The sequence below is a fragment of the Cottoperca gobio genome, chromosome 6 (genome assembly GCF_900634415.1).
Source record: "Cottoperca gobio chromosome 6, fCotGob3.1, whole genome shotgun sequence".
Classification (NCBI taxonomy): domain Eukaryota; kingdom Metazoa; phylum Chordata; class Actinopteri; order Perciformes; family Bovichtidae; genus Cottoperca; species Cottoperca gobio.
The window spans coordinates 19,846,877-19,859,793 of NC_041360.1; the positions used below are offsets into that span (position 1 = coordinate 19,846,877).

The 12,917-nt window shown below is 41.8% G+C and overlaps 1 protein-coding gene across 1 annotated transcript in view; it reads right to left on the reverse strand.

Annotated features, from left to right (window-relative positions):
- Positions 1–12,917, reverse strand: part of camk1db (calcium/calmodulin-dependent protein kinase 1Db) — a 21,197-nt gene extending 8,280 nt beyond the window's left edge. The window contains exons 1-3 of the mRNA XM_029434057.1: positions 12,211–12,917; positions 2,607–2,738; positions 1,389–1,463 (exon numbers count right to left, since the gene is read on the reverse strand). Coding sequence (XP_029289917.1) covers positions 1,389–1,463; positions 2,607–2,738; positions 12,211–12,305 — 302 coding nt within the window. The 5' untranslated portion in view covers positions 12,306–12,917. The remainder of the gene's footprint in view (positions 1–1,388; positions 1,464–2,606; positions 2,739–12,210) is intronic.

Below are 12,917 nucleotides of genomic sequence, written 5' to 3' on the forward strand. Positions count from 1 at the left end.
TTAAATGTAATCGTCATTTGTGTTTAAAATCAGCCAGTGGTGTTAACATACTTTATTTTTCCCAAAGCAGTTCTCCAGTATTGGTCATATGACTTGTCCCTTTGTCACATTATGCAACTTCGAAGTGTTTGCAAACTGATGCACCAGAAATGTTTAACTACTTTAAAGAGCAATGACAAAAAGGCAGAGAAAACAACAAGTGACTCATAATAAGCTGAGCATCAATTATGAGTATGTGCCTGCTTTCACAGACAACTGGCAATCAATGTTTTTTTATAAGTGAGACGTCAAGACAACATTATGCACCTTGCAGAGGTACAATGAGGGCTGATAATCGCTACCTAAATTGCTGGTGCATTAGTCACAAGCACTGCGAAATGATGTGGTGAGGGGAAAGGTCTCTGAAATCATGACCACACAGGAAACACATACACTTTCAAAAAGACATTTGCAACACAAACACTTTAAAATACATCACCCAAAAATTAGTTTTAAGGCAAGCTGAAGGAGCTTAAACGGAAATATGGTTATTCACTTTGTTGGCGAGAATGTCAGTACGGTGAATATGACACTGGAGCAAGTAGACAGTTAGCTTAGCTTAGCACAAAGACTGGAGACAGGGGGAAACAGCTAGCCTGCCTGTGTCCATAAGTACAGCAGGGCAGCATCTATAAAGTTCACAAATTAAGATGCTATATCTTGTTTGTTTACACAAAAACTGAAGTTTGTAGTTTCTTTCTGAGAGTTATGTTATATCAAGAATTTGTACAAAAGGAATTAGAATTAAAACACTTTATTATTCTCTATATCGATGTTACTTTCTATGATTTTATATTGTAACAACAAACGCACACGTTTATATATTCCTTTATATAAGAAATGTGCGACCACATGTGCAATTTCTGGCTACCTGGATAACAATACAAATCTTTTGCATCATGCCTCGAATATTTTTGCATCCAAATTCCTTTAGAACAGCCAAAAGTGACCTTCTGGGGGTTTTTTAAAGATCACCGGGTATTTAGTTTTTGAAAAACAGATGCTTAGCTTTGCGACTGGAATATTATAATAATAATAATAATAATAATAATAATACAAATAATACCCGAGAGGAACAAACTGGGGCTAGTCCGCCACATAACACAGACAGATGTGATGACTCATGAGAGTGGTATCAATCTTCTTATCTAACCCTCGGATAAACCCATTTCTCATATTATCTTGTTCATCTTTAAAGCCTCGCTGTATTCACTCAGGCGTTCATCTGAGGGCAGAAATGCCACAAGGACATATTCAAGCAAAAACACAACACATTATCAAAGATAACCGACTGAATGGAAGACAAAGAGATAACCTAAACAAACAATGTGGTGGGTTGATGTACTTACAGCTGCATAATGAGGTACAGGTGGTTTGAGCTCTCGTAGATGTCCTCCAGAGCCACGATATTCTCGTGCTTTATTCTGCAGAGGGAGGACAGAAAATTCACTTTGCTTGCTGTCAGCCTCTGTGTGTGTTTCAGCACAGGCCATTAATGAGGGGCAATTAGCCTTTTCTTTTGTTAAAATGATGCCCTGCCAACTGAAAATGAAGCGTTTTCCCCCCCCCTTTATGTTGCAGCACGTTGTCTATAATTTTCACCGTGCACGTGTTTTCATGCATGTTGAAAATAAAGCTTGCAAAGTGTATCCGTCACACCAGGGAGAAACCTTTTGTGTGTGATAGAGAGCGAGGGGGGGGAGGGAGGATTCTTAAAGGATGCTATTCAATGACTCATGAAGCGGCAACCCCCGTCAGCAGGAGCACCAGAAGAAATGAGTACAGGAGGGATCGAGATGCTGGGAGTCTGCGTCCAGGGAACCAAACAACAAGGTTGTAGTAACAAATAAATAATAATATGCAGATGACAAAGCGTGTTCACAAGGGCAGTTGGCTTAAAAAGGAGACGTGGGGGTGGAAAAGGAGGAGGCGTGTGGGGGGGGGGAGACTGAAGGGACTAAACAACCTTCACAACTTCCTTTCAACACGAAGTCCAGAATGAAAATGAGGTTGCAGTTTGAGGGCTGTGAGACAAACCAAGCCGAGCAAAAGGTTTGAAGAGAGGGCGAGAAAGGGATGAGAAATCAAAACAGCGAGAGAGACAGAGAGGGGGGGGGGGGGGGGGGGAGGAAGTCAAAGGATAGCAACTGTAACCAGGCAACTACACCCAACAACTGGCGTGCTCGCTTCAAGAGTGACTGTTAACTGAGCTTCTCGGAGGGATTACCCATCAGGCCCTGGAGGAGGATCACCTGGTGTCAGAGCAATCCTATCATACTAGTGCGTGTGTGTGTGCGTGTGTGTGTGTGTGTGTGTGTGTGTGTGTGTGTGTGTGTGTGTGTGTGTACACTGTGAAGACCCAAAATGGTGGATTTGACAAGTCAGTCACTTAAACCCGACAACGGCTGTTAAATAAACTGAGCGGCACCAGCATCTCGACTCTGAGTCATCACTCAGAGAGGAGAGACACACACACACACACACACACACGAGCTTCCCCCGAGGAACTGACCCTTTCTAAAGTACTTCTGCAAACCCCCACCGTGGCTCAGTCGTGCGGTACCTACTTCCTAAGAACGGCGATTTCATTTTCGATGCTCGTCTCCTTCCCCTTCAGCGCTTTTTTCGGGATGCACTTGATTGCGACCATCTTTCCTGTGGCCTTCTCTCGAGCCATCACCACTTCAGAAAACGCACCACTGCAAGAGAGAGAGAGAGAGAGAGAGAGAGAAATATGTTAGTCCTGCTTCACATGCGGTCAATATTGACACAGAAAAGCTATCGTCAGTGAGTAGATAGAGGGCACTCAGAGGCAGACAGGCCAGAGTACACAAACAGCATATTGTGAATATTTACTGAGAACTGACAAAGTCCCCGACTATGGCCAACAGCCGTCTGTGTTGGCTTAAGCTCGGCGCTCGTGTGCAGCCAAAAGCACGGCAAACACTTTTAAAACCTCTAAAAAACACTCATTTAGGCCGGCAGATAGCGTGACTTCCTCGGACCATCTGTCTCCATACATGAGAGCCTTTAAAAACAAATACGGAATTAAGGGAATATTTGCTGAAGCAATCTGTATCTGTTGCTATGATACCACATTCAGTCCACCTTAATAAATCTCGCTGAGCAGGCAGCGTGATTGCTTCTTGTTTTCATTACCCACCTTCACAGGGGGCTCTTTCCTCCATGCACCCTCAGAAGGGCTTAATGTGAAGATGTTCAAAAAAAGAATGACTGTTTGATTTGAACTCTGGGTCATGTTCACCAGACCAAAACAACTAAGACACAAGAATAATCATGAACTCATGGCTCTGTTGAAGACGTGTTTGCTGCAACGCATCAGCATAAGAAGAAATAAAATAGCAAACTGAGCCCGAGGCCAAAGAACGGAGTTCTTCTGTCTTCCTCCGATTCATAAATTCTTGATAAATTCTTCTGCTTACGAATCCATGCATCACTACAGCTCTGTGGGTTTACATTTTCTCTTAGTCTTTTTCTTCCCTTAGTTTTAAAAAAATCTATGACAGCTTTACTAAAGGATATATATTTTTGCAACATTATGATTATCATTGATATTTTCAAGTTAAATGAGTCGGCTGACAAACTGGTCTTTTAAATATATTTATTTAGTCATTATTTGACATTTAGTTCACAACAGTCTTAGAATAAAAGGTCCGTGTCTGCATACTGTTTATATCCATCCCTTGAAATGATCCATAACAGTGTTTGCTAGAGGCCATTTCTGTTAGATGGCTTTCTTGCTAGCAGCCAAATGTATTTTAACAAAAAAGGTGTATAATGTAACAAAAGAGCAATCAACTTTTAATCCATCATTATCTCTTCAGTAATCTCCTGCCAAAATGAAAAAGGACAAGCCCAGGAAATCTGAAAGAGGCAGCCATCTGCCTCCTGCATTTGTTTCATCCCTTTCCGATAAAAAGGTTTATTTGCAGAAATAACGTTGGATCATCATCAGTTACACAAAAGTGACCTGGAGAAATACACCTCAAGTTATCCCTCTTACAAAAAGCAAGACGGCCAACATGAAAAGGTCCATTACGTTCTCAAAGTGTAATCAGCTCCTCCCAACGTGCTCTAAACTCAGCGCCACTCGCTGCATTAAGTCCCCCCGAGGCCATTAAATCCACGCTAATCCCTCAGTCCACCCTCACACAGGGGGGGGGAGGGTCAGTCAGAGCACATAAACACAGCCTGCGCACAATCACGCTACCTGGTCACAAATCCGCAGCCCGCAGGTGTTATGGAGCGTACGCCCTTCTGACTTTGACCTCGTTCTGACACATGATGTGGGACAATATGCAAATTCAAAGGCTTGTGTAAGTGAGGAAGTTGGTGCACTACTTCATGGCCTGTTACAGCACTATCTTCCCACCACAGCTGTTGCCGTGAGGACAATGAGCATAATTTTTATTCAGCGCATGCAACTGATTTCCCCAGCTGTATGGACATGAAGAGGAGAAGAAAAATCCTCCAGCAGCACGCTGAGCATACGACCCTTTTGCAAGGTTTCTTTTTCAGAGCATGCTTTCTGCAGCAGGAGACACGCGAAGATGAAAACCACTAGAAACCTGCGAGGGCGGTTAGAGCGTGGAGCACCATTTCTGTTCCCCTGCACACCACATTGACAAGCAGCAACATCACTTCCTGTGAATGACAATATGACAGAATCCAAGCCTGCGACTTCCCTCGCTCTGTCGATGCACGACAAACTGTGCTGCAAGCATTGAGTCTATTAATTCCTAATTCACAGGGAAGAAAAAGGTGCGATGTCTGTTTGAGACATATGTTGATGCTACTGCCCACATACAAACAAGGATATAGTCACACACACACACACACACACACACACACACACCAGAGCTGACATGTTCAAAAGGTAGCTATTTTGTTAATCGATTAATTGTTTCAGGTTATTTTTCAGGCAGAACATTCGCTGGTTCCAGCTTTTTAAATGTGAGAATTTGGTTTTCTTTGTCATATATGATAGTACATTGAATATCTTTATGTTCTGAACTATAGATCAGGCAAATAAAACAACATGAAGACGCCACTTTCAGACGTTTTTCTTTACTTTTTCAAATATTTCATAGACTCAAACGATAAATCGAGAAAATTATCAGCAGGTGATGAAAATAATGGTTCGCTGCTGTGCTATGAAACGCAACAACATAGGTGACTACCGGCACACGTAATTAATCTCTGGAATAATCCTAGATGTGATCTGGTGATGAGCAACCTCCATCTAAACTGGACCCTTTATCGAAACTAATCTCAATCTATTACGCAAGATAAATACGAGTGTATGGCTGCAAAATGTTTCTGAGTAGTGTCACTGACTCACTTGGTTGAATAATGATAATAGTTGAATTTTAAGTTAAGTTCTTCCCAGAGCCACAGCACTACCTCTTCACGGCTCTTGGATGACAGTATGAGATGTGCGTGTGTGTGCGTGTGTGTGCGTGTGTGTGTGTGTGTCACACAACACCACCACACTATGTGCAGGACAGCCAAACTGGCTGACTAATGTGAAATGTGAATGTGGGCTGCGCTCTGTGTGAAACTGATGCTGCAGATGCAAAGTGTATCAAACAATCATCCAGAAAACCTTTTCATGAAACGACCTCAGCTGGTTGTCCTTTGGAGAATGTGAACATAAAAAGGGTCTCTGGGGATTTTTTGAGGCGGGGGGAGTCGACGACGACTGAGGCTGGCTTATTGACGTTGGCTGTATTGCAGTGCTGCTGAGTAATCACACTGAATCATCTTGTGTAAGATGCATTAGAGCGCCCCGTTACGCAACATATGGGATGGATAGAGCGATCACCGGTGTGACCTTCTGTCAAAGTTGACCAGAAACAAACAACTTCCAAAATAAATGCAGGTAAAAATAATGTTTTTACAGTTTAAGGAATTATAATACGTCTAAACTGGATAGTTTGGGAGCAAAACGAGTACATGCATATACAAATAATTGTCATTTGAAATCATTGCACAGTAAACATAATTCTACACATTTTAGCTAAGATCTAGGGCTGCACAATATATTGCTTTTTTTATCGTCATCGCAATATCAACTTAAAAAATTACGTTATTGCAGGAAAACTCTGCAAAATACAATTTTTTTATTGGTGTTTTTTGTGTTCAGTTCAATTCGTTCAGTAAAATAATGTTGGAAATAATCAATTTATAGGTAATATAGTAATTGCTAGAGTCAACAACATTATTGCATTATTTCTTTCCTCATATTGTGCACTCAAATGTGATAATAAAAGTTAAGCTGGCAGCAGATAGTTTTGAAGTTACACAAAACCCATGTTTTGAACAGCACCATCTGCTCAGCTGTTATAAGATACTCCTCTACACAGGTTTCTGTAAACTGCAGAGTCAGCTGGACAAACTAAGTGAAAATGGCAATATGCGTTATTATATTCTCATTATCATCTGGAATACACCAATTCTGGTCTATATACCTCTACCCCCGACGATCATTTGTGTTTGTGTGCTGCACAGAATCTTTACAGAAGAATGTAGTTTCTGCAATTCACCTTTAAAATATATATTTTACAGTTGAAAGCTCGGCTTATTTATAATTATATATATAATCTAAAATATAATTATTTATATCCATTGCAAGTAAAGGTCCTGCCTTCAAAATGTTAAATAGGTTACGAGTATTATCTGCAAGAATGTCAGAAAATCGTGAAAGATGTCCATCCCAATCTCTTAAAGTCCAAAGTGAAGTCTTAATATGATCGTCAATTCAGTTGAAGTTTTCATCTCCGCCTGCCGGACTAGCCAGCACTGGTTTTCTGTCCTGCCAGGTAGTAAACAGCATTAATCTGGAGCTGCGGAGTTAAATCAACTCCAATAATACGACTTGAATGAAATCCAGAAGCTCTCACAGTCCCAACGACTGAAGCTGGAAACCATCACCCAAAAACACGCCGACTGGACCCGAGGCTACTTTCCAGGAATGTGAAATTCAGCGTGTTGATCAAACAGAGAGAGATAGTCAGTTTACAGGGTGATAAGAGCGAATGTCACTCATAAAAAGACTAAAAAAGAAAACGTATCTATCGCTTGAGGGAAAATGTTTGGCAGAAATCCTGTCTGAAGCCACAGATCAGCTCGTTGGAGAGAAGCTGAATTATTTAAATAAGAGTGATTATCGCTTCCTGTGCTTTGATACTGGGCAGTCTGCTACACTTCAACTCCCTGAGTGCAGCGGAGAGTACACTGTGGCTTTGTAGGCATTCACTGTGGTGAGAGGGACATGAATACAAATGGAAACATGAAACATACTACGCATCATCTTATTTGACTCTCCATCATTATAGTCCATGACAAAGTATCTCCACCCACAGTGAACGTAGCTGGAGGACAGTGGTAGGTAGTGTCTTCTTCAGGGAGAGCAACCAAGGACTTCTAGTTGCCTAGCTGCCATTTTCACTGCATCAAGGACCCAACTAGTCTCTACGGAAGCTGCGTTTCAGAAAATGATCAATGCATGGAGGCAGTCACTTTAATGCAACACGGACGAGTAGTGCGTCGTCAGAGGGTCTGTTTAACATCTGACGTAGAGGTCGGTTTATTCATTAATGTTAATCAAACAAAAACAGATGTGTGACAGTTAAAGGGAATAGTTATGGAATAGTTGTAACAATGAATTGAAGTAAATTTAAGAAAACATATCGTAATGATACAAAACATGTTACCAACATTGAGAAATGACAGACAATTATGTTGTGTTTTTGTTTTGTTTGGCTTTAGCAGGCAATAAGTGACATGAACGTGTCAGCTAAGCTGTTGGGTCCGCAGTGAAGCCAACAGAAGACAACTTTGGCACTTTAAATCTCAGATGGTGGGATTCTGGAAAAACATGGCAAAGAATCTGGAAAGAGCTTTTTTTTTAGTCATGACATGTAAATATGTGCATTCTTCAAGTGTGAAATATGACGTAGCGCCAAACCCATACTGGATTTATATTAGGCTGATACGGATATATCGATAATTTGTTTTTCAAAGCGGCTTTAAATCAATACTTCTCTTTTAACACTGAAGGGTCGCTCGTAGTGAAGAATCTGCAGTTCCCCTCAGCTCTACAGAGCTTTATTGCATCTTTCATCTCATTGTTTCTCTGTTAATGTTTTCACTCTCACCGCTCTACAGTCATTTTGTTTAAAAACCCACAGTAAGCAGTAAATAAATCTGCTCAGCACCAAACGCCAGACATCGTTAACAACTAGCTGGTGAATATATGGAGACCGTAGCTGCAAAAGAGACAGATATTTATCTCAGGAGTTGGTAGAGGTGGGGAAACTGGACTTACATTCAACATGTGGACGGCAACACGACTCCAAAAAGGAAGGATAATGTTTCTCCTTGACTGCTGAATGTGTAAATAAGACACCGTTTCTAAATTGCCGCAAACATATCTTTATCATTTCTCTGCCGAAATACACAGATAACAATATATTGATGATGAGCTCATTCATTTACTCGTAGGGCTGCAGCGATCCGATGAGCTGCATCAGTATCCAGACCATATCAAGCAGATAGATGATGTGACTCATCCACATTAAATACAGTTCCTTTGTCAGTTATTCCACTATCTTTTGTTACATTTGCAAATCGTGACGGCCCCTGGCACACATTTTAGAGCCACTACAATCTTCATGCTACTTGACATATATACGACGCCACACGCCATGCATGCCGCGTATAGTGGAGTACACAAAGTTGTTTAAATTTGTGAATGGTATTGGAGCAGTACTCCGTATTGAGTCTCAGAAAGAGAATTGGTGCATCCCTATTACTCAGTTTGCTCTAGGAAGTTAGTAAAAAGTATCTCACACAAACATCCCAACATCCCGCCTGCGAGCAGCAACCCCTCTCCTGCTGCACATTTACAACGGTCTCTGAAAGGTGCTTGTGGTCAGGTTACTTCATTTGTTGCCACAGAGTATCAACATCTTAACGCTCTGAAATTAGCCACAAGGCAAAGTGGCAGTGAAGTAGGGGGGGGGGGGGACTGGCTTCAGTGTCGAAGATCTCATTAGCCAACAACAGCTACTGCAAGAAAACGGGGATAAGAAGTGAGACCAAAGCTTAACTGACACCGCCGCCGGCTTTGTACTCCCAGAACTCCTATCAATATCTAATCAGTCATAAAGTTCACACACGGACAGTCCGGCCTCCAGCTGTTGCTGAAATCAAATCTCTGCAGCAGTGGTGGAAAATGTATCCTTAACTTAAGTGAAAGTAGTAATAACAGTGGAAAAATCGTACGTTAAAGTCCTGCACTCAAAATGTTACTTAAAAATACAGTATTACCAAAATAACTCAATAAAATACGTCAAATGTACTTTATAGTACTCGATACGCAGCCGTACGGCCCATGTCAGCTTCATATTCTTTAATATTTTATTATTATTCCTGATTTTATTGTTGTAGCGGGTCAAGCTAAACTACTTTAGACTGTTTTTTTATGTATAACAATGCATTATAGTTCATCAACTAAACAGAGGTTTAGTGTCAAATAGAGCTGTCGCAATATTAGATATCACTAAACCATAACCGTGGCTAAAACAAATAAAGATAACGATGTAATCTCGACATCTAAAGAAGATTTTAAAACTAATAATAATTCTATCAGTCAAATTGAAAGTGTTTTTTTTGCCAAATTAATTAATTTGTCTGTTGGGGGCAAAGTGAGAATGGAAAGAAAAGGAAATTATTTAAGAGGCGCTGGATTATTTACACAATATTATCATATGTGTATTATCAACATTAAATCATTATTTACATTTTTTAATATCAAGGTTATCGTCAATACCGGTTTATCACGACACACTAGTGTAAGCTCTGCATTCAAAATGTAAGTAATATGCAGCAGAAGGACCCATGTCAGCTTCGTATTGTTCATTATGTTATTATTATTACTGATTTTATTGTTGTCGCTGTTGGAGGTGAAGCTAATCACACATCCCATCTCATAAACTAACAAAGGTTTAGTGTGTCAAATATTAATCTGCCAAGTAACGAGGGCTGTCATCATCTAAACAAAACAAGTTAACTAACACTCGAGGAGTTGATTTAATCAAAAGATCTGTAAAACGTGCAAACGTACCACTTTAAATCTTGTGTTTACCAGAGATGTGCTCATTACTTTCTTGGAAATAAGTCGTCCAGCATTACAAATATATATTAAAATAGACCAATCACTAAAATAATCTTAGTCGACTAACACCAAACGACCAATTGGTCGACTAATCGACAAAGAAGGGCAGCCCTCAAAGTAACTATAGCGGTCAGACAAACGTGAAGTGTAGCGGAGTATCAGTATAAAGTCATATAAAATGGAAGTACTCAAGTAAAGAACCGCAAAATTGTACTTAAGTATAGAACTTAAGTAAATGTACTTCCACTGCTGGTGTGCTGCAGAGGGATGATCCCTCTTGGACACTGATGGGGAAACCTGATGAGAAGGCTCCAGTTAAAAAGGCGGAGCAGCAGCAGGAGGAAGAGGATAATCTATGTCTCTTCCTCTGGCCAACACTTCTTCTTCGTCCATTTTTAATCCTCAAGCAAAGCTGCAGGGCTTCTCTGCCTCGGGTGACCTCTTGTGAACCCGGACGTGCAGCAACAAGGCACTCCCTGAACACACACAGGAACTAGCAAATTAAACTTTCCTGAAGTTAATCAAGGCGAGTACACGCTGAACAATGTGTAACATAAGGGCCGAATAGTGACAAACTGAAGCGGGAGATGTGTGTAAATGTTGTGGGCGAGGGATGTGTGTTCCTCCAACCTGGCCATTGTGTGGACAGTAAATCACGATGATTCACTCGGTGTTATTCAGAGGCGCTTCACACATAGATGAAAGCCTTGGGGAAATCAGAACAGCCTCCAGGTAGGACCGTCTGACTGTTTAGTACAACAGATGAAGTGTCGAGTGCGCTTTGTGAATCACCGATCTGTATGAGAATTTTATGATCCTGTTCCTCGGTAGAAAACAAAACAAGTCTGCTGTGATGCCAAACAGCACAAAATGAGAAGATGATGCAGAAGAAGACACAGATTATTAAGTTTACACAAGATGAGGTTGCACATATTACAAACCTCAACGTGTCTGTTTTATCATCTGTGGCCAAGCTTGACTAAAGAACATTTTTTGCTCAGCTTCACACCAGTTTCTGAGTCCAAATTTGAAAAAAAACAAACATATTTCCCCAGGGAGACCCCTTCCCAGAATCTCCAACAATACTAACATCATTAAATTCCTCTCAGCCAAGGGAGGATGGACATGTCCAGGAGGGAGGGAGGGAGGGGGGAAGACCAGCAGGGAAAAATGAGAAATATACTGTGTGATTGACAGCCTGACCCCTTTAGCAGTTTGGGGTCTTCCATTCAGGGGAACACTTATGTTCTCTGTCTGCAGCATAACTTATTCAAAAAGGAGAAAGACATGAAGTCAAGCAGCAGTAACAGCGGACCAAAATACACTCTGGAATTTGTCTGCGTTGTGGTCCAAGGGCAAGAGAATAATATGGTCCAAAATGGTCCCTACACGCATGAAACTGAGCAGTGTTTACTGTGCAAACAAGTATCTATCTGAAACCCCCCCCCCCCCATACATACTGTGTCTCTGCCCTTCTCTTTGAGGAAGAAAGAGATTGAGCTCAAGAACATCAAGTCAAAACAGATGATCTCTTAATTGCCATGACTTGTGTATGCAAATGTCTTTGTCATAGTTGTATCATGTTGTACAAAAAAGGAACCCAAAATAAATGGCTGCCTGGTGTGTGGAGCTCCATGTACATGCTTCAGCTCTGGAAGGATAAAAACACGCTGCAGTAGTTTTTGAATGAACTGTGACATAACGAGGGGGGGGGGGGGGGGCATCACGCGTGTCTGACTTCACACATTATTTTGTCTCATGAAATATTATTTCCACTCCCTGAACAATTAACATTTTTTTTTTCAATGTCTCTGTTAAAAAGGCCCTTTTTTCTTTGTAACGAATATTCAACAGCTGTCAGTCTGCGCCCATTTAACGGAAATGAAAAGCAGTGTGTCATTGTTGTCTAACGCTAATTTACACAACTGGATACAAAGTTTCTGTGAGGCTTGTGTTGTCTTGTTACTCACGTCCCAAGGACTTCCTTAAAGTCAAATATCTTCTTGATATCATCGACATTCTTTTTCCAAGATCCATCGCTGGACTCGCCGTTTTCTTTCGCCATTTCGCACCAGGGGTGGGGAGAGGAGGAGGAGGAGGAGGAGAAGAAGAAGAAGAAGGAGAAGGAGAAGGAGAAGGAGAAGAGACGCTGCTGGAGGATCACCACAGTCGTCTTACCCAGACACAGAAAAAAAAAAAGTAGTGCACTTCTGTATTTCGCCAAGAGCTTCCTGGCTATGTGTCTGACTATCTCGCTTCCTCAGCCCATGCATGCATGCAGCCAGGCAAGCCCAAGGAAGGAGGTATGTCCTACCCCGAGAGGTTATTTGACTAATCTGTTTGACGTAGCGGATCCCGACTCTGAGCTTCCCCACTGTTCAGATCAGTGTGACGGGGGAAACACAGGCTCTCCCCCCCCCCCCTCCTCCTCCTGCTCCTCCACGGGCGGGATTCAGTCAGTGTCAAAGCGGCGATGCGGTGAGCTGAGGTCGGGCTGCTTGCAGGAGGATGACACTTGGTAGTCGCATCCGAGCTGCTGTGTGCCACCGCGCGCCCTGTGGTTGTTATAGCAATAGGAGGAGTGGGAGGTTGCTGCTCCCGCCTGTCTATCTGACAGCGTGCACAATGAACGATTTAAGTGTTCGCATTGCACCAAATCACCGGCCCGGTGGAAACT